This window comes from Leucoraja erinacea, chromosome 27 (genome assembly GCF_028641065.1).
Source record: "Leucoraja erinacea ecotype New England chromosome 27, Leri_hhj_1, whole genome shotgun sequence".
Taxonomy (NCBI): Eukaryota; Metazoa; Chordata; class Chondrichthyes; order Rajiformes; family Rajidae; genus Leucoraja; species Leucoraja erinaceus.
The window spans coordinates 23,440,470-23,468,026 of NC_073403.1; the positions used below are offsets into that span (position 1 = coordinate 23,440,470).

General features: G+C 43.5%; 1 protein-coding gene across 1 annotated transcript in view; it reads right to left on the reverse strand.

The window, feature by feature from the left end:
- The window catches only part of asic2 (acid-sensing (proton-gated) ion channel 2), a 433,817-nt gene that overhangs the window by 129,397 nt on the left and 276,863 nt on the right, over positions 1-27,557 (reverse strand). Inside the window, exon 3 of the mRNA XM_055657297.1 lies at positions 10,782-10,932. Coding sequence (XP_055513272.1) covers positions 10,782-10,932 — 151 coding nt within the window. The remainder of the gene's footprint in view (positions 1-10,781; positions 10,933-27,557) is intronic.

Genomic DNA, 27,557 nt, shown 5'->3' on the forward strand with positions numbered 1-27,557 from the left:
TTTCAGGCCCTCTTGCCCGGAAGATGGAACTCTGGCGTCGGGTGAACACTCCTCAGCAGCTTGAAATGTCTGGAGCGGCCGCTCCCTCCCTGGAGACCGCGGCACTCGAAGTCCTCGGGCCGCGCTGGTTGGAACTCCGACTCTGGCGATCTCGGATATTAGGCTCCGCGGTGTTTTAAATCCAGCGCTGCACGCGGCTGGACGCCCGCAGCCGGACGCCCGCAGCCACAGCTCCTCGGATGTTGGCATCGGCTGTGCTTACCGCACGGCAACCCGGGCAAGGCATCGCCCGCTCCGTGTTGGTGTCCCAGCGCTGTGCCACCGCCGAAGCTGGGGTTCCGGCCGGTCCCGACCGGAAACGCCACTCCAGTCCGATGGTAGGCCGCGAGGAAGGGGCGAAGAAGCAGCTCGGAGGGAAGCCGCCTCTCCGACCAGGTAGTGACTAGGAAATAAAGTTTCCCTCTTCCCCTCCCCCCACCCACCACATAAAAGACTAGAAGACCCCCAAAACAAACACTTTTAACTCACTAAAAAAAAAAAAGGTGAAAGGACTAACAGCTGCTGGAACCAGCATGGAATCAGGTCCTTCAGCCCACTGAATACACACTGATCGTAAGAGTTTTAAGTTATCCCACTTTTGCAACCGTTCCCTGCAGATTCGGGGCAATTAACCTAAAAAGCCCGCACGTCTTTGGAACGTGGGAGGAGTAAACCCATGCAGCCACAGTGAGAACGTGCAAACTCCATACAGTCAGCATCTGAGGTAAGGATCAAACTCAGGTCTCCGGCGCTCTACCAGCTGCGCCACTGTGCCGCTTTTAACAGCATATGCCCATGAATCGCTACAAGGCCACACGGAGAAACTGGAAGCTTTCAATTAAAGACTTTGATGCTGCCAACAATACAATAACTGACTCACTCCAAGCACCATCCCCATCAGAGGTAAACACAATTATTAGAAGAGAGAAGAACAGACTGTGTCCAGAAAACCTTGAAAAATCATTGCTTTTACGGATATTGACATGCAGATTTATTTGTTTCAACATTTATGCCATTTTCTCCACAAAAGGCATTATGCAGGAGAATAAATTTACACACCCTGCTGCACCCATACCCATGATGGCTCAGGCAGCAGCCCGTATTTATTAGGATTTAACTAGATGCAAGATGCCAGTCTTTATTCAGCTGTCTGTTCCAATATTTATACCGCTCCTGTAAAACATTACCTATTATGTTAACTCCTTGCTCTCACATAAACAAAGGAACCCAATTTCAGTAAAGGAAATTGACTTTTATGAAAATAGGATTGGGGGATTAAATTGCAAGTGCAGGTCCATCACCCTTGCTTCCAGTGCCTTTCTGGAGAAGGGTCCCAACCCAAGACATCATCCACTACTTCATTCCCAAGATGCTGCCTGAACTGCTGAATCACTCCAGTGACTAACCTTTTTGGATTAGGCGGTCCACCTGGGTCGCAGGGGCGCTGAGATTCCGGCCGGCAAAGTTGGCCTCGGCTGTGGGAACGGATTTGTCGGTTCCAGCCGGGCCGGTGTTTCAAAGCCCCAACCGCAGGGGGCAAATTCAACTCGCCGATCGGCTGCGGAAGTCCCGATGAAGTTGAGATTGGCCGCCTCACGTGGCCTAATTTTAGTTTTAGCGCGAAAACAGGTCCTTCGGCCCACCTAGTATGCGCCGACCAGCATACTAACACTATCCCACACACATACTAGGGACAATTTCCATTTACACCAAGCCAATTAACCTACAGACCTGTACGTCTTTGGAGTGTGGGAGGAAACCGGAGATCCCGGAGAAAACCCCACGCAGATCACGGGGAGAAGGGACAATCTCCGTACAGACAGTAGCTGTGGTCAGGATCGAACCCAAGTCTCTGGCGCTGTAAGGCAGAAACTCTACCGCTGCACCACTGTGCTGCATAGGTGCCACATTTTGTGTGTGGGGGGGGGGGTGGGGGGGGGTGGGTGATTTCAAGTGCTCTGGTAATTTATCAGCTGTTATCGGGCAACGGAAACATCCTACCACAACTAGACAGCAGTCCTGAACTGCTCTCCACCTCATTGGTGTTCCTCAGACTATCTTTGGCTTTATCTTGTACTAAATGTCACTCCCTTATCATGTATCTATACACTCTACAGGGCTTGATTGTAGTCTTTCCGCTGACTGGTTAGCACGCAACAAAAGGTGTTCACAGTATCCCTGAATAGGTGACAATAATCTAAACTGAACTGATTTTGCAAGAAAATCAGCGGTGGACCTGTATGGGGCATAATGCTTTCGTTTCAGGAGATTAAGACAATCGCTGTCACTTTGTGGTGCTTTTCTGTATTGATATTCACCACCAACAGATATGTCCACAGGCATCCACCGGGTGAAGCTCAGCACATTATATTTCTCTAGAGGTGACCAGATATATTTGTCCCTTTCTGCAAGCAGTGACATTACTGCTCTATTCCAGCACTGCTTCTTTGTGTCTGTTTATTTAACTCCTCTCCCTGCTCCTACATCCTTTCCTCTGGCTTCACAATTTGCAACTCTTCAATCCTCTCGTCTCACACTTTCTGTTTTGATCTCTGGCCTTTGTTCAACCATCTGCTGATTAACCCCTCAACTGTGTTCACTTATTGCCTGCCATGCTTTGTCCTGCCCCTCCCCTCCCCCAGCTTTCTTCTCCTCCCCCCCCTCCCCCACCCACGCACCCCCGCACCCTCCAGCACCCAAAAATTAAAGGTGGCACAGTGGCACAGTGCCTCACAGTGCTAGGGACCTGGGTTCAATCCTGACATCGGCCGCTGTCTGTGTGGGGTTTACACGTTCACTCTGTGACCTCGTGGGTTCCTCCGGTGTGCTCCCACATCCCAAAGACATATGGTTTTGTAGGTGGTGGAATCAAAGAACTGCGAATGCTGGTTTACACCAAAGAGAGACAGGAAGTCCTGCAGTAACTCAACGGCCCAGGAAGCATCTCTGGAGAAAAAGGATGGGGTGACGTTTCAGGTCGGAAACTAGTAGGTTCTTCAAAGAACCTTCAAAGTTTCAAATTCATCATTAGAGTTAGTAGATTAATTAGTTTCTGTAAATTGCCCCTAGTATGTAGGGAATGGATGAGAAAGTGGGACATAGAACTCGTGTGAATAGGTGAGCAATGGTCAGCGTGGATTGGGTGGGTCGGAAGGCCTGTTTCCAAGCTATATCTCCAAATACAACTAATTGGTCTGAAGAAGGGACCCAGCCTGAAACATTGCCTACCATGTTCTCCAGAGATGCTGCCTGACCCGCTGAGCTACTCCAGCATTATGCGTCCCTTATTATTTATGATCATCCCATTTGACTGCTACGATGGTCTGGTGGAGAGTTTATGGCCAAGCCAATCTAAGTGCTGCTAATGTTGTATTTTCTGCTCAGCCCAGTTGAATCAATTTTAAAATGACTAAAATAAAGACTGCAGCAAAATGTGCACTCTTTTTGGCAACTGATTGAATTAGGTTGCTGAATTCAACTCATTCTCTTCCGAACTGACCTGAAAAAGCACTTAGGATTGACGGGAGCAGCTAATGAAATGGAACTCCTTCAGCTATTTATGTTCGATGCAGAGAGCAGAGCTGATGCTTCGGAGACAAAAGCAAGTGACCAGTAGGTGGATTCTCGAGAGCCTCACGTAACATCAGTGTTATGCTGTTTTGTACCATGCCACGGCAAATTATATCAGATGCAACTCACAGAAAATAAAAGTGATTTGTTTAATTGCTACAGTTTTTCAACACATTGCTTGCTGAACAGCCTGTCCCGGTGCTGTACTGTTCCATGTTAATACATCATTGATACATTATTTATTAACATAGAAGTACATGGGCAACATTTGAAAGTACATGGATTTTCTCAGAGCTAGGGCAGTCTGATTCTCCTCTCATGAGTTCATAAGTTCACATTTATGAGTGATAGGAGCAGAATTAGGTCGTTTGACCCATCAAGCCCATCAGCTATGATCACATTGAATGGCGGTGCTGGCTTGAAGGGCCGAATGGCCTACTCCTGCACCTATGTTCTATGTTTCTAAGTCTACTATGCCATTCAATCATGGCTGATCTATCTCTCCCTCCTAACCCCATTATCCTGCCTTCTCCCCATAACCCCCAGAAACCCATACTAATCAGGAATCTATCTATCTCTGCCTTGAAAATATCCATTGACGACCCCCATAGCCTTCTGCACCAGCAAATTCCACGGATTCACCACCCTCTAAAGAGATTCCTCCTCATCTCCTTCCTAAAGGAACGTCCTTTTATTCTGAGGTTATGAACTCTGGCCCTAGGCTCTCCCACTTGTGGAAACATCCTCTCCACATCCACTCAATCCCGGCTCTTTGTCAATGTGGGCGTTGGACTTAGTCTCTGGAACTGTTGCCACCACAACGCTGAGAACTATATTCTATCTTTCCTTTCACTTCTACATATGACATTTGAGTTTGGCTTGATTATATTTATGTATAGCATTAGATGGTCTGACTGGATATCATATAACACAAAGCTTTTCACTGTACCTCGCTACATGTAAAAATAATAAACTTAAAACTAAACCAAGTATATTGGCTTTGTTTTCAGAATCATAGCCTAGAAATCCATGCTGCTGCAATCATTCTATCGTAAGATTTCCAAAGGTGAACAGCAAGGTTTTAACATTACCATACAATGTGTCTTTTGTCAATGAAGGATAACATGCTGGGAAATTGCACTTTACCCAATGCAAAAGCTAAAGTAACTCAGTTGGGCAGGCAGCACCTGCAGAGAGAAGGAATGGGCGATGTTTCGGGTCGAGACCCTTCTTTCTCGACACGAATCGACAACCATTCCTTCTCTCCAGAGATGCTGTATGTCCCACTGAGTTACTCCAGCCTTTCGTGTCTATCTTTGGCGAACAAATGTATTGCTATCACCACTCTAAGATTGCAGCATATCTGTTTATGTAGAACATGCTGTTTTATTGTTGCTTCATACACAATGATTCTGTTCATAGACTCCGGCTGTGAGCTGATAGTCCGCAGCAAGTCATAAACATTTAAAGTGTAAATAGATTGTGTGCTGCAGTTCCTTCCTACACATATTTATATTATGCAGCTCGAATACAAAATTTGTAGATGCTGAAAATATGAAATCAAGCTGAAAATGCTGGAAATACACAACATGTCGAGCAGTATCTGTGGAAAAACAAAATGAATTAAGGTTTCAGGTAGAATGACCTTTTAATGAATGGCCATTGACCTGAACCTTTCTCTAGCTCCATAAACGTTGCCAGAGTATTGTCAACATTGTTGTTTTTTATATTACCACACACACACTAGGGACAATTTACAATTATACCAAGCCAATTAGCCTGCAAACTCTGTATGTCTTTGAAGTGTGGGAGGAATCCGGTGATCACGGAGAAAACCCACGCAGGTCAGGGGGAGAACATAAAAACTCCGTACAGACCAGCACCCCGCAGTCTGGAGCGATCCACGGTCTCTGGCGCTGTAAGGCAGCAACTCCATCACTGCACCATGAAGTAATAAATGACTTATGGCTGTAATTTCAATGGTTGCTGACAACTCAGTTATCATTAGTGGCCCAAAGAGAATGATTGCCAATAAAGTATTTGATCAGAGTGCATCTATCTACACAAGTGAACTATAAAACGGTTAATGCAGTAGTAGTCAGAAAATCATTTTGCTGCAGCAATCAGATGCAGTATTGCTGAACCCTGTGCTTCTATAATAAACAGGTTAAATAAATACTATTGATGATTGATACCTTTTCATTTTTATGTTAAGATTCTGGGCCCTATTAACACTTTCAAAAGCTTCAATACAATTAGGAGCACTCTTTGCATTAATTCCTACTTTCATTTCTAATATTGGAATGAAGGGAATATTTCTATTTAGATGCACTCTCTCCATATCTAATTTCTAATTAAATGCACGAATGAATCTCAATGAAGATTGTGCTACTAATGAATAAGATGTCTCTCTATTCTAAGAAATCTGATATCGAGGAGAAAATGTGAATCGGACACCCAGCTTTGTAACCATTCAAATTAATTCTATGGTTTTATTGATGCATTTCCTTTTGTGAAATGATTGAGTATTCACGCAGGTAATGTGAAATCTGATGGAATGTGGCAACTGTATTCATTTTCCTATGTTGGAAAATTAATTCACTCCATCTTAACAAATGTACTCAAGTTCTCTTGTCAACTTGGGCGGCACGGTGGCGCAGCGGTAGAGTTTCTGATTTACAACGATCCTGACTATGGAGTTTGTACGTTCTCCCCATGACCTGCATGGGTTTTCCCCCTGGGATCTCTGCTTTCCTCCCACACTCCAAAGACCTACTGGTTTGTAAGTTTATAAATTGTCCCTAGTGTGTGTAGATGGTGTTAATGTGCGGAGATCGCTGGTCAGCGTGGACTTGGTGAGCCAAAGGGCTGTTTATAACCATATAACCATATAACAATTACAGCACGGAAACAGGCCATCTCGACCCTTCTAGTCCATGCCGAACACGTATTCTCCCCTAGTCCCATACACCTGCGTTCAGACCATAACCCTCCATTCCTTTCCCGTCCATATAACTATCCAATTTATTTTTAAATGATAAAAACGAACCTGCCTCCACCACCTTCACTGGAAGCTCATTCCACACAGCCACCACTCTCCGAGTAAAGAAGTTCCCCCTCATGTTACCCCTAAACTTCTGTCCCTTAATTCTCAAGTCATGTCCCCTTGTTTGAATCTTCCCTACTCTCAGTGGGAAAAGCTTATCCACGTCAACTGTGTCTATCCCTCTCATCATTTTAAAGACCTCTATCAAGTCCCCCCTTAATCTTTTGCGCTCCAAAGAATAAAGCCCTAACTTGTTCAACCTTTCTCTGTAACTTAGTTGCTGAAACCCAGGCAACATTCTAGTAAATCTCCTCTGTACTCTCTCTATTTTGTTGACATCCTTCCTATAATTAGGCGACCAAAATTGTACACCATACTCCAAAATTGGCCTCACCAATGCCTTGTACAATTTTAACATTACATCCCAACTTCTATACTCAATGCTCTGATTTATAAAGGCCAGCACACCAAAAGCTTTCTTTACCACCCTATCTACATGAGATCCCACTTTCAGGGAACTGTGCACAGTTATTCCCAGATCCCTCTGTTCACCTGCATTCTTCAATTCCCTACCATTTACCATGTACGTCCTATTTTGATTTGTCTCCATGCTCTATCTCTAAACTAAACACACACACACACACACACACACACGCACACGCACACGCACACGCACACACGCACACGACAATGTCCAACTCAGGTCCCTGGCACTATGTGACACCGGTGCCAATCCCAGTGCCACTCTGCTGCCCAGTTAATATTGCCTCATTGAAACGTGCCTGAGATGATCTCAGACTACATCTTGCCCAATAACCAACCAGCTGGCAGCAGGATCAAAACATCTGCTGATTACAATGTCATAATTGACGGGGAAGCCAGCACTGCCTGGTTGATAACTCTTTCTGTGGGTACATTGTGAACTCTATGCAACACAGTGAGCTCCACTGTTTAGTTCTTCATTGCAGCGCGTGAATGGTATCTCAGCAGCACCATTCTACACCTTTTCTCCCCTTCAACAGAGGATTTTCAACAATTGCTTCCTCCCATGCTATATGTGGTGTTAAAACATCAGGTCATCCTGAATGGTCAGACTAAGGATGTGTTTTTTTTATAAAAGCCAGACCAAAGTCTCTTTCACTCATGCACATTCTGCAAGTCTGCACATTTTGTCTAGACTGGGTAGATTTATGTTGACTGCTCTGGATTTCTCCAGCATCACCAGAGCCAATCAGTGTTGTAACTCGACATTTCGTGCAGGTAAGTGGCAATAAAGGGGAGTAGATGGGTAAATGGGGGAGAACCAGTTGCAGGCAAAAGGGAAGTAAGATAAGGGAGTGCTCTGTCTGGAGCTGGCACGGATATGATGGGCTGGAGGAGGGATATGGCAGCCCTGCCGGCACTACACCAATTGGTGTATGTGACAATAAATGAACCTTATGAACCTTATGAACTGGCCTTCTTCTGTGTTGTAATAAATAAAAGGCAAATACAATTCTGAGGGAATAAAGGGCCTGTTCCACTTGGATGACCTAATCCACGAGTTTAGAAGACACTAGACGAGTTGAAAAAAATGTCAAGGTCGTGTTGATTCGCCAAAGTAATAGTCTTCCTATGACTATGTCTATGACCTCCTACGACCCCCCCTCGACCTCAGTCTTCCACATCTAAGACCAACTACGACTAGCTACGATTTTTTTTCTCAGGCCAGTTACCGACCTACGATTGCCTACAGCTATCCACGACTTTTTAAGACTATCTACGACTACCATCATGACCTACTACGACCTACCTACCTATGAGTAAAAAGTTTCAATTTTTTCCATGCCGACCTTTGTTTTACTCGTGGACTTTTTTTATCAGGCTGGAAAAAATGCCGCAACCTATTTGAGGCCACGGGTACGCGGAGACCACTCATGAGCATGAGCAAGAGTTACGAAGACTTCCTATGACCTCATAGCGACCATGCTGCGAGTATGAGTCAAGGGCAAACTCGGCAGAGGTCGCCAATTAGGTCGTGAAAGTGGGACAGGGGCTTAAGACTGAGAGCATGCATTGCGCATCCAAGAGACTTCTGGCCAATCATTGTGCCCAAGTAGGGTGGCCCAGTGACGCAGCGTTTGTGTTGCTGCCTTACATTGCTAGAGACTTGAGTTCGATCCTGACTACGGGTGCTGTCTGCATGGAGTTTGTACATTCTCCCTGTGACCACATGGGTTTTCTCCTGGTGCTCCAGATTCCTCACACACCCCAAAGAAGTACTAGTTTGTAGGTTAATTGGCTTCTGTAAATTGGCCCTAATGTGTACGATAGTGCTTGTGTACAGAGTGATCGTTGATCGGCACAGACTCGGTGGTTCGAAGGGCCTGTTTCCGAGTCTGAAGTCTAAAGAAAGCCACAGCTAGCAATCAAAGTCAGCATCCCATCCCTCCAGGTTCATAAGTGATCGGAGCAGAATTAGGCCATTCGGCCCATCGTGTACTCCGCCATTCAATCATGGCTGATCTATCTTTCCCTCCTAACCCCATTCTCCTGCCTTCTCTCCATAACCCCTGACACCCACATGACTTGGCAACAACTTCCTGGAAAAGGAATAAAGGGCCTGTCTCACTTGGCGATTTTTTCGGCGACTGCCGGCATCATCATTGATGCGGCGTGATGACGTATTGACACGCGCTTTTTTCTCAAGTGTCGCAAAATTTTTATGTCGCCACTGGATTTTGAAAGGTTCAAAATCTTTCAACGACCCTGATACGTCAGTCAATGACGCCGGCAGTCGCAGAAATAAATCGCCAAGTGGGACAGGCCCTTAAAACATCTGACAACAGGGTCTATTTATTGGTGTCAATATATCGGCATCAAAGGTAAGTAATTCACAGCAACGTTAAACATGCCTATCATTCTACCTTCTCCCACTGCACGACAGAGAGCATACTAACGTATGGCATCTCTGTGTGGTATCTCAGCTGCATGGAGGCGGAGAGGAGAGCTCTTCAACGCGTCGTCCACAGAGCGCAGAAGATTATTGGGACACAGCTACCAGCCTTGGAGGGCATCTACCACACACGGTGCCTCAGGAAGGCCGTCAGCATCCATAAAGACTCCTCACACCCTTGTAATGGACTGTTTGAACTCCTACCTTCCGGCAGACGTTACAAGGCCTTCTACGCCCGCACCTCCAGACTCAGGAACAGCTTAATCCCCAGAGCTATAGCTGCTCTGAACCGGCCCTGCTGAGTGCCCCGTCACCCTCATGAACTGTCTCCCTCGGATGGTCACGTTGCACAGACACATTTGCACTTTAGACTGTTTTGACTGTTTTACTGTTTTACTGTTCTTTTTATAAACCATGTTCTCGGGGTATCTAAATCTAAATTTTATGAGTTGTTTAAGTTATGACATCTAATGGAAGCTGCATACCAAATCTCGTTGCACATATGTGCAATGACAATAAAATATATTATTATTATTATTATTATTGAACACAAGCACTGCATCAAATTACATTTTGAACCTCCTTGTAAAGAGAAGTACTGTCAACTTCTCCGGAACTGAACGGCATTATTGTGTGCTGTTGCCCAGGCTAATTAAAAAAAAATAATGCTATTGAAGGGGAAAAAAATCAGCACTCGCTGCAATTATAAACAGAGCTGATTAAATGTAAGAATGCAACATAATGTTCCTGAATTTATGAGACACATAAATGTCACCTCAAGAAAAATTACATTGTTACACTTGCTGCATCCACATTTTATCTCAGATTTACACTGAAAGAACAAAGAGAGCGGATTGTTTTCCTCGTCTGGTAACTAAGAACATCGAACATCTTCCAGACGTGAATTATGGATAATAATAGGGGAAAAATGCTGAGGCACCTCCGTATAAATTACTCAGAAATGGAACAATCACAGTTGCGTTTCAAACAAAATTCAAACAAAACATCTCCAGGTAATGCAATAAGAATTAAAAATATATATTTGCTAACGATTTCAGTACAGATAAGCAAGCTACAAAATTATTGATTTTTTTTAAGGCATTATATTGACATTAATACAAACATTATATTAGGCAGTTTCTGTTGTTCTGGCTTTGCGATTTGGTTTTAATAGGAGGAGAATGACCTTACCTGCTTCACCCCACACTGGTAGGTAGTCATCTTGCTGAATGTCCAACATAATCTCTAGTCCATTGCCAGTACCGCCTTGCACAGTGGTCAGCAGAGGCTTGTCATCACTCCCTGAGTTAAACATGTAGCACTTTCCATATCTGGTAAAAACCTATAGGAAATATAAAAAATAAATATAAATCATAGAGGCCGACGCTTCTGGTAATTCCCCAATATTTTACATTTATATTGACCTCAATTTTATCAATTCGCTCTTCTCAAGAGGATCATAGTCCACTACTTTAGAACTGTGAGATCTGATCCACTTCGGTGAGAGTTCAGATGATTATGTTCTGACCTGCTCCACCTTCACAACAGATAAAAGCTCTTCAAAGTGTATGCATTCGTGCCAAATGTGTTATTATCAAAATTAATTACGTATTTAATCTTATGTCACTTACAGCCCATTACTGTTATTCACAGGCATTTGACGAAAAGTAATGCATTTGGCTCATAACTGATATTCATTTTAACATTCAAGATGAAATGATATGGCATGCAATTAATTTTGACTGGAGTTGGGATTGTGAGGCAATGTCACCAGTTGTCAAACTGGGTCGCACAATTCCGGTTGCTGGCTTCATCAGTGCACTGGATATTTCCTGCATCAGTTGTTTGCCTAACGATACTGATCATCATGCAATGCCATTTCTCACAATGACTGTAATCAAATAGAATAGGTGTCAGGGGTTATGGGGAGAAGGCAGGAGAATGGGGTTGAGAGGGAAAGATAGATCAACCACGATTGAACGGTGGTGTAGACTTGATGGGTCGAATGACCTCATTCTGCTCCTAGAATGAACTGAGAATGTGATGACAGGGCAGAAGGCACAGAAGTACCCTTCAGCAAAGACACCATACACAGTGTCTTCAGAGATACCGCATTGTACTTAGACTATTGAACAATGTCTTTATGATGGACACAAAAAACTGGAGTAACTCAGCGGGACAGGCAGCATCTCTGAAGAGAATGAATGGGTGACGTTTCGGGTTGAGACCCTTTTTCAGACTGGTTACGGATAAGGGAAACGAGAGACATAGACGGTGATGTGAAGAGGTAAAGAACAAAGAATGAAAGATATGCAAAAATATAACGATGATAAAGGAAACAGGCCATTGTTAGCTGTTTGTAGGGTGAAAATGAGTAGCTAGTGCAACTTGGGTAGAGAAAGAGGGAATGCCGGGGCTACCTGGTGAGAGAAATCAATATTCATACCACTGGGATTTAAGCTGCTCAAGTGACATATGAGCTGCTGTTCCTCACTATATAGTGGGAAAGTAATATGAAAATCACCATGACAACTCTGCCCATGCCCTCAGGCCTGGATTACTTTCTCTGTGCACGTGAAGTTCACAGTAAATCTCAATCCCATTACAGATATCTGCCACATTTTTTGTATAAACAAAAGGACACAAAGTGCTGGAGCAACTCAGCGGATCAAGCATTGTAACTGGAGAACATGGAGAGGTGCAGTTTTGGGTCGGGACCTTTCTTCAGGCTGAAAGTGACGTTTTGGCGACACAAAACCTCACCTCTCCATTTTCTCCAGAGATGCTGCCTGACCCGCTGAGTTGTCCAGCACTTTGTCGCCTTTTTTTGTAAAACAGCATCTGCAGTTCCTTGTTTCTATATTTTTTTGTTTCGTTTACTAACTAGTCTAGTTTGCATCAGAAGGATCAGCTAGGCTCTGATGGCAAAGAGGAACAATTTGGATTATTTAAATTAGAGTAGAATTAAAGTAGATTTGCCAGCATTGTTGATGCCTACGTGCTGCCAACCCTTGGGTGTATTGTTGTGCCTATAACGAGTCGAATGAATAACCTTGAGCAATTCATCAATGGGGAGGATATCAACTTAAATCCTCAGTTGGCCATTGAACATAAGAATCATGGCACAACATTAAATACAATAATTCCAAGGATCAACCTTGCAATTTCAGCCCTTTGTGACATTTACTCATTCCTGCCCTCCATAACAAAACCAACTTTTCATTTTCTTCTTTCCTTTCTTCAATTCACCTTTTCCCTGATTTAGAGATACAGCGTGGAAGCAGGCCCTTCACCTCAACAAGTCCGCGATCACCCCCGGGCGCGAGCACTATCCTGTACATTGGGACAATTTTCCAATTTACAGAAGCCAATTAACCTACAAGCCTGGAAGTCTTTGGAGTGTGGGAGGAAACCGGTAGCACCTGGAGAACAGGGTTCCCAAGCAATCACAGGGAGAATATACAAACTCATCACAGACAACACCCGTAGTCAGGTCTCTAGTGCTGTAAGGCCGAAACTCTTCAGTTGCACTAGAACTACATCTGTTAAATCTTTAACTTCAGTGTCAGATGAAAGCAAATTTGACCTGTTGGTTCTCTCTTGATGATGCTGACATGACTTGAATTTTCAATTTTTGATTTGCAGAGGATAAGACACAATCTATTCTTTAAAAATTATGGTAGAAACACAGTTTATAAATCTTTGTCAAATGATATTACTTGTGAGGGCAGATTGCCACTAACACATTGGGCTCTTCAATATTGTCAAAACCAATCAATCCAAGGAATAAACAGTTGAATTTTCAGCTGGCAGCAAATAACTTGACCGTCTATTTTAGGCAATCCTTTGCAATCAAGGATAACATCATTCTGATGAAGAGTCTCGACCCAAAACGTTACCTATTCCTTCTCTCCAGAGCTGCTGCCTGACACGCTAAGCTATACCAGCATTTTGTGTCTATCTATGACATAATTCCACTCGGGTTTTATGGTTTCTAAGGAGGCTAATAAGACAAAAGTGGGAACTGCAGACTCCTCTACAGATGGGGCAGAACAGGTGTGATGGTGGGGCAGGATGTCTATGTGTTCAAAGGATGTCTATGTGTTCCCAACGAATCACCTCAAAGTTCTCAATACCATACTGAATCCACCATTGAATCATGGCTGATCTATCTTTCTATCCAAACCCCATTCTCCTGCCTTCTCCCCATTACCTCAGACTCCTGTCTAAATTTCTAGGCATCGATGAGGATGTTGTATTCATTCTAGGACGCCCTCAGCATATATACTTAACTCTTTGTGGTGGTAAATCTGTGGAATTCATTGCCACAACCAAGCTGTGGAGGCCAAGTCTTTGGGTATTTTTGGTCACAGGGAGAACGTACAAACTCCGTATAGACAGTACTCATAGTCAAGATGCAACCCGTGTCTCTGGCACTGTAAGGCAGCAACTCTATCGCTGTGCCACCTTTTAAAAAAAAAAAATTCTATTCAACAAATTTGTTATGAGGTCCTTAGAGGGGTTGAGAGGGAAAGATAGATCAGCCATGATTGAATGGCGGAGAATATGCTGGATAGGTCTCATTCTGCTCCAACGAATTATGAACTTTTCTTCTGTCTAGTAATTACTTACCATGGCAGTAGTCTATGTAGAATGTACAGTATATGTTCCTATGTGGACAACAGACTTGTTTTGGGAGTCTGTTGTCAATATACGAACATACGTACACTGTAACTATGACCTCAATACTGGCTTGGGAGAGTACACTGATAGTAATTTGCTTATTCTTCCGATGAACCTCAAACAGCTTTACAGAGACAGCAGTTATATCTTTTCCAGTGCCTCCAGTTTTTACAGATCAGAAAGTTAATACTGCCCCAACCTTTGTTGGTGACCATAAATAATAAACTAATTTAAATTGATCCTGTAGATGAGCAAAATTGTTTACTATTCTAAGAGCAATACCAGAACTAGCAAGTTCTCCTTGATTAATAATACAACATGGAGCCTGAGGCCAAATAATGCATTAACACAGGTGCAAAACATTCAGTCTTTAGACTTTAGAAATACAGCGCGGAAACAGGCCCTTCAGGTAACCAAGTCCACACCGACCAGTAATCACCCCATACACTAGCACTATCCTATTCACTAGGGACATTTTACAATTTTACCAAAGCCAATTAACCTTCTAACTATTACGTCATTGGAGCAAGGAAACCAGGAGAAAATCCTGGTCACATGAAGGAAACCTGGAGAAAACCCACGGGGTCACAGGAAGAACCTACAAACTCTGTACAGGCAGCATCCGTAGTCGGGATCCAACCCAGGTCTCTGGCGCTGTAAGGCAGCAACTCTACCGCTGCGCCACAGTGCTACCCTAGTCCTTTGATGTACAGTATGTGATCAGTCTGACTAACAAATAGCTATGGACTGTCAAGATTTGACATTTGATCTTCTCCATTATCCAGCAAATTCAATCAGATCATGGCTGATCAGTACCTTACTGTTCAGAAGAAGATTACCACTGTAATTTTTGATTCCCAGAAACTGTGGAGAAACTGTTTTTCAGAGGTTCCCGTGAGCAGGATAATTGAGAAGACCAAATGCCAAATCTTGACAGTCCATAGCTATTTGTGAGTCAGACTGATCACATACTGTACATCAAACTGAATGGCAACATCAGAGCCAGATTTGAAAAGCAGAGTGTATTACGATCTGAGCTTACGTGCTCCGTGACAGTAAAAACTATTGTTACGCAACTCAGTGCCCAAGTAAATATTGATGATGTTATATATAATTATAATGGATTCAATTATAAAAGTGCGGCACGGTGGCGCAGTGGTAGAGTTGCTGCCTTACAGCGCCAGAGGGCCGGGTTCGATCCTGACTACAGGTGCTGTCTGTATGGAGTTTGTACGTTCTCCCCCTGACCTGCATGGGTTTTCTCAGGGAACTCCATTTTTTCCCCACACACCAAAGACATACAGGTTTATAGAATAATTGTCTTCGGTAAAATAAAATTGTAAACTGTCTCTTAGTGTAATGGATCAACTGATATCCAAGATGGCGTCGCGTGCACAACGCGAGGCTCTGCGTCTCCGTAGTTTTTGTGAGTTAGTCTTTCTACTGTTAATAATTCTGTATCTTCTCTCTTTCTATTTTTTTTCTTGTTTTTTCTCTTTATGTACAACTACTACGGACTGACGCAAAACTGCATTTCGTTGTACTGATACTTGTATTTTGTGCGATGACATTAAAGTTGAATTGAATTGAAAAAAAAAGATAGTGTTAGTGTACGGGGATTGCTGGTGGGCGTGGACTCGGTGGGCCAAAGTCCGAATTAACGTATTCTGTGTGGATTGCAATTTCAACATCTCAGATAGAGGCAGGAATAGGCTAAAGACTCTCTCAAGCTTGATGGGCCATTCAATGTGACCATGATTTATCTTCTGAACCAACTTCAAGTTGTCTCTTACACCCATTGCTTGTTGCAATAATCCATCCCCAATTGATTAAACTCAACGGCTGACTATCCACAGTCTTTCAAGATAAAGAATTTCAAAGGTTCACTATCACGTGAGTAGAGAGACCAGAAATGGGACCAGGACAAGTTCATGCCAAGTGCCCGGTGGCACGACACGTGGGCGCAGTGGTAGAGTTGCTGCCTTAAAGCACTTGCAGCACCAGAGACCCGGGTTCGATCCCGACTACAGGTGCTTGTCTGTATGAGTTTGTACATTCTCCCCGCGACCTGCGTGGGTTTTTTCCGAGATCTTCGGTTTCCTCCCACACTCCAAAGATGTACAGATATGTAGGTAAATTGGCTTGGTCTAAAAATAAATTGTCCCTCGTGTAGGATTGTGTCAATGTTGGGGGATCACTGGCCGGTGTGGACTCAGTGGGCTGAAGGGACTGTTTCTGTGCTGTATCTCTAAACTAAACTAAAAACATTCCCCTCACTTCAGCCTTAAACAGTCAAGCACTTGTCATGAACTTGTCCAGTTCCCAGTTCTGGTCTCTGTTGCTAGATCTGGAAAAAAGCCACCTTGCACTTAAGCTGCCAAAGTGTTGAAGGAATTCGATGGAGTTCAATTAGATTATGTTGCATTCTTTTAAAATGCAGAAGATATGGGCACTGATCTAAATGTATCAGGAATGAGTATTGATCCCAGTGTCTTTGGGTTAATAACCATATAACAATTACAGCATGGAAACAGGCCATCTCGACCCTTCTAGTCCGTGCCGAACACATAATCCCCCCTAGTCCCATATACCTGCGTTCAGACCATAACCCTCCATTCCCTTCCCATCCATATAACTATCCAATTTATTTTTAAATTATAAAAACGAACCTGCCTCCACCACCTTCACTGGAAGCTCATTCCACACAGCTACCACTCTCTGAGTAAAGAAGTTCCCCCTCACGTTACCCCTAAACTTCAGTCCCTTAATTCTCAAGTCATGTCCCCTTGTTTGAATCTTCCCTACTCTCAGTGGGAAAAGCTTTTCCACGTCAACTCTGTCTATCCCTCTCATCATTTTAAAAACCTCTATCAAGCCCCTCCTTAACCTTCTGCGCTCCAAAGAATAAAGCCCTAACTTGTTCAACCTTTGGTTGAACAAGTTAGGGCTTTATTCTTTGGAACGTAGAAGGTTAAGGGGGGGCTTGATAGAGGTTTTTACAATGGGTTGACAAGTTTAGTGACAACGTCCACACAGAACTACAGAACTGGTAGACTGAGCTCAATAACTCATCACAGTTCAACTAGGGTACTGACATAGACATCAGTGGCCTCACGGAGAGATGACAAAGAGCAGCCAGAGTTCCTGCAATGGATCACTGTCCTCTGCTAATCCTTGTAAAGTATTAATTCATCACCATTACTTAAAGACAGTTGTCGAGGCCCTGCAGTTAAACGTCTTGCAAACTGTTTATGCTCGCACAATAAATAACAATGTCAGGATGCTATTTATTGATTTCAGCTCAGCTTTCAACACCATAATGCTCAGTAAGCTCATTCCTAAACCTACAGGCCTTGGCCCGGGGACCTCCATCTGCAACTGGCCTCTGAACTTCCAGACCGACAAACCTCAGTCGGTTAGAATGGGTCATAACAGTTCCACCCCCTGACCACCAGCACTGCTGCCCCTCAGGGCTGTATACTCAGTCCCCTGCTCAACTCCCATAAACACATTGCGATGTGGCCAGGCACAACGCCAATTCAATCTTTAAGTTTGTCAATGACATCCTTGTGCTCACAGGGAGAAAGCTGTCACATTCCCAAATTTTGTTTAGTTTAGTTAGGAGATGCAACGTGGAAACAGGCCCTTCGGTCCACCGAGTCCATGCTGACCAGCGATCCTTGTACTCTAGCACTATCCAACACACTAGGGACAATTTACAATTTTTACTAAAGCCAATTAAATACAAACCTGTACGTCTTTGGTTGTGGGAGGAAACTTTAGGCTGAGGTCACATGAACGCACAAATTGTAAAGACAGCACCTGGAGTTTGGATCTAAACCGGGTCTCTGGCGCTGTAAAGCAGCAACTCTACCCCTACAAACCGTGCCGTCTTTGTATATGTGGGAGGAACAATTTGTTTTGAGATCACATGCAGCACAAACCCACATGAGGTCATCAGTTGTTTAGAAGCAAAAATTCTGTACAGACAGTGTCCACCACCCTGGAGTTTGGATCGAAACCGGTCTCGGAGCGCTGTAAGCCGCGGATTTACCATCACCCCTGGGGGCACAACATCCGCGCTGGATCGCCTATGCAGATAGAAAAAGATTTGTTTTGAGATCTAAGATTTTGCAGGCACCACAGTGAAAGGTGTTTTGAACCACTGTGGTTGATGTTTAGTGTTTTTGGCATTTTAATTAATGTAATGGAAAACAACTTTTGAATCAAAATGAGTGTTAGTCTGCATTATTAATCAATACTAACAAATATAACTGGTTTGTATAAAAGATTTTGCTTTCTATTTTCCAGACTCTCAGTTTCATTTTATTGTTGAGGGAGGATACTTAGTGGAACGTATCTGCATCATCAAGAAGTCATAATTTCACAAGTGATAGGAGCACAATGAGGCCATTTGGCACATCAAGTCTACTCCACCATTCCATCATGGCTGATTTTTCTTCCCCTCTCAACCCTATTGTCTTGCCTTCTCCCCATAACCCCTGAACCTGTACTAATCAAGACTCTTGTCAATCTCCACCTTAAAAATATCAATTGATTACTAAATATCAATGTCCTCCTCATCTAATTTCAGATTAGAGGTATGCCCTTTTATTCTGTGGCTATGGTCTCTGGTCCTAGACTCTCCCACTGTTATGGAGTCATATACTGCAGAAGGGCGACCTTTGGCCTACTATGTCCAAGTCACCCATTGGGTCTATCTTTTACTCCCTTCGGGTCCATAGCCTTCTATGCCTTGGTGAATCCAGTGGCATATACAGTGCCTTTCAGTAGAAATCATTCTCCCTCTTTGTATAGTTTATGATTGCAAACCCTCACCATTTATTTCTGCTCTGGTTTTCTGACCAGAAGATTTGATCTTTGAGAAGATCCTCAGAAAATGTGCAAAGGACAGTGGTAGCAATCCTTTCCATTTCCCATGAATGTATTTTCACCACCCTCTGCAGTGCCTTCCGGTCGGAGACAGAGCAGTTGCCATACCATACTGTGATGCAGTTGGTAAGGATGCTCTCGATGGTGCAGCGGTAGAAGTTCACCAGGATCTGAGGAGACAGATGGACCTTCTTCAGTCTCCTCAGGAAGAAGAGACGCTGATGAGCCTTCTTGATCAGAGTAGAGGTATTCACCACCTAAAATGTCCTCCTCATCGCCTTTCTAGAAGTATGCCCTTTTATTCTGTGGCTATGGTCTCTGGTCCTAGACTCTCCCACTGTTATGGACTCATATATTGCAGAAGGGCGACCTTTGGCCTACTATGTCCAAGTCACCCATTGGGTCTATCTTTTACTCCCTTCGGGTCCATAGCCTTCTATGCCTTGGTGAATCCAGTGGCATATACAGTGCCTTTCAGTAAAAATCATTCTCCCTCTTTGTATACTGTTTCATTCCGCAAACTCTCGCAGCCCCAGGGTTTTATAGAGCAAACAATTAAAGGTATGTACCTTATTTTTACATTAAATGGGGCATAAATATAACCCTATATATCAAGGACAGTGCAGTAGCTCATTTTGGGCTCGGATTTTTTATATCCCGCAGTATTTTTCTCGGCATTTGTGCACTAATGTTCGAGGAACTCCTTCAATAAGTCAGCCCCTCGCATGAACAAAGAAAGCCGATTTATTTTTTTATTTACAGAATTTCTGTATCCTTCCATTTCCTATAAATTAATGTAAAGAAATATAAAAATCATGTTATATTGTGAATTATTTGTGAATAATCTTTGGACACTTAGGCTATTTAAAAATGTTAATCTTTCCTTAAGAAATGGGCTTTTGATTATCCAAGATCACAGCTTTTTTGTAATGTCCATTGAAAATCAATAGGGAACAAGATGCTAATTTCCGAGTATGAAAATGGTCATAACTTTTTTTAATACTTGAGATATGAAAGTGAATTTGGTGTCAAATTAAACTTATTGTTATGCTTTATCTGATGGGGATTGCAGACTTGATTTTTTAAATCTCAAAATTTTGTAACATTGCTACAATTAGGAGATTTCCCTCATCTTACTGATGCAGTTAGAGAAAGAAATATAGCAATGCCAATTCACATCGACACATTCCCTGATCTCATCTGAAAATTGATGGCTGTAGAAAAAGAAATGAAACTTTGATTTTTTTCTTTACATCGTGGCATGGTTTTCCTGTGCTCGCGTTAGGTATGGCACTCGGTGTAATCTCTTCCCAATGTTAACTTCACTGCAGTCAAACGAGTGTAATGTGCAGGCAAAGGCAATGCTAGCACACGTTTATTGTAAGCAATCAGAAACAAACTCCCTGAAGCTATATTGAGACGAGGTGTTGTTTTGCATAGTAAGCATTAACCTCAGGACTAACGCATTTTTCTCAAATAATATTTAAAAATCAATATCTCTACAGTTAATTTAATAACAAGCTATTCTGCCAAGGGTTATGTTTGGAGCTGTGAATACATTTACTTAAAGTTGAAACGAAATATATATTTTCACCATTATTTTCTGGATAATGAGATAGAAATGTACAACTTGTAAGGAAAATAATACTTTGTTTTACCGGTATATTTAGGGGTCAGGGAAAATTAATGTTGTAAAAAATTAATGTTGTAAAAAAGAAAAGTCCATTCCTGAACTATGGAAGAACCTACTTAAAATAGGGCCCTGAAAATAGATTAAAGAAAGAACATGAATAGAATAAAACCTCAAAAATATGAGCTTATTTAAATTTTATTTTCTTAAATAAATTTTCCAAATCATTTTAGATTTACATTATAGGTTTATTATATTAACAGTAAGGCCATGAGTAATTCTTACTATTGAGGGAGCGCAGCGTGGGTTCACAAGGTTAATTCCCAGGATCGCGGGACTGTCAAATGTTGATAGAATGGAGCGGCTTGGCTTGTATTCTCTGGAATTTAGAAGGAAGAGAGGTTATCTTTTTGAAACATATAAGATTTTTAAAGGTTTGGACACGCTAGAGCCAGGAAACATGTTCCCGATGTCGGGTGAGTCCAGAACCAGGGGCCACAGTTTAAGAATAAGGGGTAAGCCATTTAGAACGGAGATGAGGAAATACTTTTTCACACAGAGAGTTTTGCGTCTGTAGAATTCTCTGCCTCAGAGGGCGGTGGAGGCTGGTTCTCTAGATGCTTTCCAGAGAGTTAGATAGAGCTCTTAAAGATAGCGGAGTCAAGGGATATGAGGAGAAGGCAGGAACGGGGTACCGATTGTGGATGATCAGCCATCTGGCTCGAAGGGCCGAATGGCCTACTCCTGCACCTATTGTCTAATGTAATGCAAATAAATGAATAACAGTTCCATATCAATATAAAATATCCACCAAAAATCTTAATATTCTTCATTTAGTTTGTTAATTCAACTAAATTACTTCACAACTTAATAATTAAGTAGGATAAATTTCTATCTGAAATGCTACAAGATTTCCCCTCTTTACACAGCATATGGTGCAATGTTAATTTCTATTTAATATAAAATATGGTGCCAATTATATGGGGCGAATGTTTGCCTTACTCTTGCGGGCATCTGACTGCACTACTCTTTATATTAAACCAATATGATTTTCATTCTGTGAAATAAATGAGCAGTTTTAATCAGAAGCACGGACTATGTGCCTGGCGTGCTGGTGAGCTGCGGCTGTATCCCAAATGCAGGCCCGGTTCGCTTGGAGAGGGAAGGCCGCTGAGCCCAGCCCCTGCTCACCCCGTGGACCGGGAATCGGAGAAGGGGGTGGAGGGGAGGGAGAAGGGGACGGGGCGGATGCTGGGCGGGTACCAGGGGTTATGGGGAGAAGGCAGGGGTATGGGGTTAGGACAGAGAGATAGATCAGCCATGATTGAATGGCGGAGTAGACTCGATGGGCCGATTGGCCTAATTCTGCTCCTATCACTTATGACATTATTGCTTGGACAAAGGACTCGGTGAGATGAACCGGGGGGGGGGGGTCATGCCTTTCACGCCCTCATGGCACACCCGCTGGAGAAAAAGGGCTGAAGAGAGCCAGACAGGGAGAGGGACATTGGATCATGGGATGACCTGAATGGAGGCAACGGGCTTTGTGACCAGCTTCAGCTCGAACTGTAAAATGGCGGCAAAATGGCGCCTCTTGCTTATGGACTCGTTTTTTTGTATACAGTGGGCTGTTCTGTGGATACTGTACTGACTGGGGTGGTTGACCTCATGTACTTGCTGAGCTATATGCAAAAAACTGTACACATGACAACAAATAAACTATTGAATCATTAAACCATATTGCAACATCTAAGAAACATTTAAACAGGTACATGGATAGGGTAGGTTTAGAAGGATATGGGCCAGAGGCAGGCAGGTGGGACTAGTGCAGATGGGGCATGTTGCTCGGTGTGGGCAAGTTGGGCCGAAGAGTCTGTTTCCACAAAGTATGACCCTATGACCACGACTCTAATATAGCCAGGATTTACACTGAGCCATTGCTGCAGTGGGGAGGTTTGACACAGTAGAGATTCAACCATGAGGAAATTTGAATTCATGCTGGACACTTTCTCGGGCCAGGAATGAGGGGTATGAAGTTGCTCATGTTCTCATCAAGGGTCGGTGAAATGAAACATTATTTGTTTTGTTCTGCATTTATGCGGCACATCTGGCTGAGCCATTTCAGCAGTTTGGATTTTATTTTAGGTTTCCAGTACAGTAAGGAGATATTTATTTAACGAGCTGGTTCTATTGTGAATAAAATCAATCCCATGCAGATCTGATAATGGGAACGATATAAAATGGACAGGATTTGTAGTGAGCAGTGTTTAATTTAGAGGTCCTGCACAGAACCAGGCCCATCGGCCCACCAAGTCCACACCGACCAGCGATCCCCACACATTATCACTATCTTACACCAGGGACTATTTTTATGTATATATCAAACCAATTAACTTACAAACCTGTATGTCTTTGGAATGTGTGAGGAAACCGAAGTTCACGGAGAAAACCTACGCAGGTCACAGGGAGAATGTACAAACTCCGTACAGACTGTACCCATAGCCAGGATCGAACCCGGGTCTCCAGTGCTGTAAGGCAGCAACTCTACCGTTGCACCACTGTGCCGCCGTGTTATAATGGGTGATTCAACAGTGAGCAGGTTGTTTTGAGAATGGGTTCAATCATAAGTGATTCCATTGTGGGTGGGCTCCAAAGCTGGCAGGTTCTAAGAGAGAAAGATGTGTAGGGAGCAGAGTCTATAGTGGGCAGATTCTATCCTGGCCCCTTTCTACAGTGGGCATGCTCTGTAGTGACTCATTGCAAGAGCAGACAGGTTCTAGAGTGGGCTTGGTCAGTAAAGGGCAGGGTCATATGGAATCAAAGTTCTAAAATAAGCTGAATCTGAGGTGGAAAGCTTTTAAAGTAGGTCGTTTTATTACGGTGCCAGTATTGTAGTGGACAGGTTCTAATGTACGCAGCCTAAACATGTAGTGGGCAGCTTGTAAGGCGGTTCTGCTCTATTGTGGTCATCTTCTCTGGGGGTACTAGCAGGTTACATATACACAGCGTCTTTATGCCTCCTCATCCACCTCTCACCTCTCACTTCATGAGGTCATGTGATAGGAACAGTATTAGGCCATTTGGCCCATCAAGTCTACGCCCCCATTCAATCATGGCTGATCTATCTCTCCCTCCTTTTCCTCATAACCCCTGATACCCATACTAATCAAGAATCTATCTATCTATCTCTACCTTAAAAATATCCATTAGACATGGCCTCCACAGCCTTCTGTGACAATGAATTCCACACATTCACCACCCTCTGATTAAAGAAATTCCACCTCATCTCCTTCCCAAAGGAACATCCTTTAATTCTGAAGCTATGACCTCTAGTCCTCGACTCTCCCACGAGTGGAAACATCCTCTCCACATCCACTCCATCCAAGCCTTTCACTATTTCGGTAAGTTTCAATGACGTGTCCCCTCATCCTTCTGAACTCCAGCGAGTACAGGCCCAGTGCCATCACACGCTCATCATATGTTGACCCAATCATTCCTGGAGTCATTCTTGTAAACCTCCTCTAGGCCTTCCCCAGAGCCAGCACATCCTTCCTCAGATATGTGGCCCAACATTGCTCCCAATGCTCCAAATGCGGCCTGACCTGCGCCTTATAGAGCCTCAGCATTTCTGACACACCACGTTATATGCTCCTCTTTATACTGGCTATCTCCCCACTTCATTCTCTGTTATGAAGCAGGGTTTCAATACAAACTGCTGGCCATTGCTTTGAAAGCACCGAAGCTGCAATTTCAAGTTTCCTCAGCAGATTGTTTGATGTTCCACACTCTTGCATCTGCAGTTTCTAGTATCTTCATTTCATCGTGGGCAGGTTTAATCGTGGCCACATTTCCAGTGACTGGTTTCATGGCGGGCCGTCAGCCCCACAGTGTTTGTGCCAAAAATGATGCAAATTTAAACTGATCTCATCTGCCTGTACATAATCCATGTCCATCGATTCCCTGCACTTCCATATGCCTATCTAAAAGGCTCTTAAACATCACCATCATATCTGCCTCCACCACCTGCCCTGGCAGCACTTCTGCCCCCACCACCCTCCGCACACATCTCCATTAAACTTCCCCCCTCTCACCTTGTAGCTGTACCCTCTAGTGTTGGATATTTCCACCATGGACAAAAGGTTTTGACTGTCTACCCCATCTATGCCTCTCATAATTTTATACGCTTCCATCAAGTCTCCCCTTGTTGCAAATATATAATCAAAAAGAAGTGGGGCGGCACAGTTTCTGTAAATTGTCGGGGGGGGGTGTTCGATAGTGCTAATGTACAGGGTGACTGCTGGTCGCAGAGACCTGGTGGGCCGAAGGGCTTGTTTCCACACTGTATCTCTACACTAACCACAACTAAACTAAACTAAATTAGTCCACAACTTTTAACTTGGTTTCGTCACACTTTGGTAAATAGCTGATTAGGCGGTTGAGTTATAGACCATGCAAATCCGCCAAGTAATATTTTCAATTATTCCAACATTAGCAGCTGCAAATCCCCTTGTGTAGTCCTTATTTATGAATGAAACCATACTGTATAATGGTTGAAAAACTGACATTAATTTTCTTTGCTTCCCCTATTTCTCAGCCCATCCCGACGGCAGCAATCTCTTCACCTCCCTTTTGATTTAATTTCTGTTTTAAGATTTAGCTAGGCCTCAGCCTGTTTTATCATACACGCATCTCACTGTACGAGTAATTTCATCATGGTAAACACACACAATAAACAGTGCTGCAAATTACTTCCTGATGGATTCAAAGTGCTCGCAAGACATGATATATTTCAGGAACACAAAGAACAACCTCCTTTCCCTTGACTCCATTTACACATCACGCAGCCTCGGCAAGGTCACCAGCATAATCATGGACCAGTCTCTCCATCTTCTCCCTTCTTCGATCAGGCAAGAGATATAGAAGTGTGAAAATGCACACCTCTAATATCAGGGACAATTTCTTCCCAGCCGTTATAAGGTAACAGAACCATCCTATCAACAACAAGAGAGCAGTCCTGAGTTAATATCTACCTCAATGGAGACCCTCAGCCTATCTTTGATCAGACTCATGTATCTGTACACTGTAACTGAACCATCCTATCAACAACTAGAGAACAGCCCTCTTGCCATCTACTTCATCGCTCACCTTCGAACTATCTTTCATCAAACTTTACTGGGCTTTATCTTGCACTAAACATATTTCCCTTTATCCTGTTTCTGTATACTGTGGATGGCTGATTGTAATCATATATAGTCTTTTCACTGACTAGAGAGCACACAACAAAAAAAGCTTGACACTGTAACTTGGTACACATGACAATAAAAACTAAACATTTGGCAACATTACCATTTGAAAAGTTCTTGCAAACTCCCACACGCACCTGATTTTGAAAATAATTATAATTTTCTCACTAGGGACACAGTTGTTTAGTTTAGTTTAGAGGTAAAGCACGGAAACAGGCCCTTCGGCCCCCTGACTAGCGAACCCCACCCATTAACACTATCCTACACACACCAGGGACAATTTTACATTTTATACCAAGCCAATTAACCTACAAACATGCATGTCTTTGGAGTGTGGCAGGAAACCGAAGATCTCGGAGAAAACCCACACAGGGGAGAACGTACAAACTCCGTATAGACAAGCACCCATAGTCAGGATTGAACCCGGATCTCTGGTGCTGTAATGCAGCAGCTCTACTGCTGCGTCATTGTGCCGCCCTGTTGTGTGGCGACCTTCACCCAAGGAATAGTGGGTGGTTGTGGAAGTCAGTAGCTCTGTCACCATCCGAGATCCTCATGGACAGGCAATAAATCCGGGATTGCCGGTGAGGAATTACAAATAGTTAATCTCCTGGTAGGAACGCTGCTTTGCAATAGAGGCGGACAAAATGCCTGCTATCAATGTCAGCGTCTGTGGCTGTCAACAGAAGAATTATACCAGAACAAAGCGGATACCACACCATCAACTAAGTAGGTGATAATCCTCAAGTAATTTCAAGGCAGTTAAGGCTTGGTTGGTAGTTTTAAATTATTCAAGACAGGCACAATATATATCATTCAAATCCCAGAATCCACTGAAATTACAGATGCACCATTGAACAGTGTAGCTGTTATTGTTACACGTTATTGTTACACGTTCTTCATCTCCTATATTGCTCCAATCTTAATTTCCCAACATGCGATCATAGACGCATAGAGAGATACAGTGTGGAAACAGACCCTTCGGCCCAACTTGCCCACATGTCCCAGCTACACTACTACTACTACCTGCCTGCATTTGGTCCATATCCCTCCAAACGTGTCCAATTTATCCAATTTTTCTAACTGTTTTTTTTAAATTGGGATAATCCCAGCCTCAACCACCTCCTCTGGCAGCTTGTTCCATACACCCACCATCATTTGTGTAAAAATGTTACCCCTCAGGTTCCTTTTAAATCTTTCCCCTTCACCTTAAACCTATGTCCTCTGGTCCTTAATTCATCTACTGGAATGGAATTGAATACTTTATTGTCAAATGTGACAAGGCACAGGAAAATTCTTTGCTTGAATACCCAAGGAATGCAAATAGTCGCCACGTAAACGACAATGACAACGTTACAAAGTACCCCCGCCGGCTCCTCCTTTGTTCCCCCCCTCCCCCATGGTTGTCCCCCCACGCAGGGTCCTCCATTGTTCTTCCTCCTCCCCCCCCCTCATGGTGGTCTCCCCTACGCCCTCAAAGACCAGCAACCACGGGTCGACCCAAGAGGCTTCACCGCC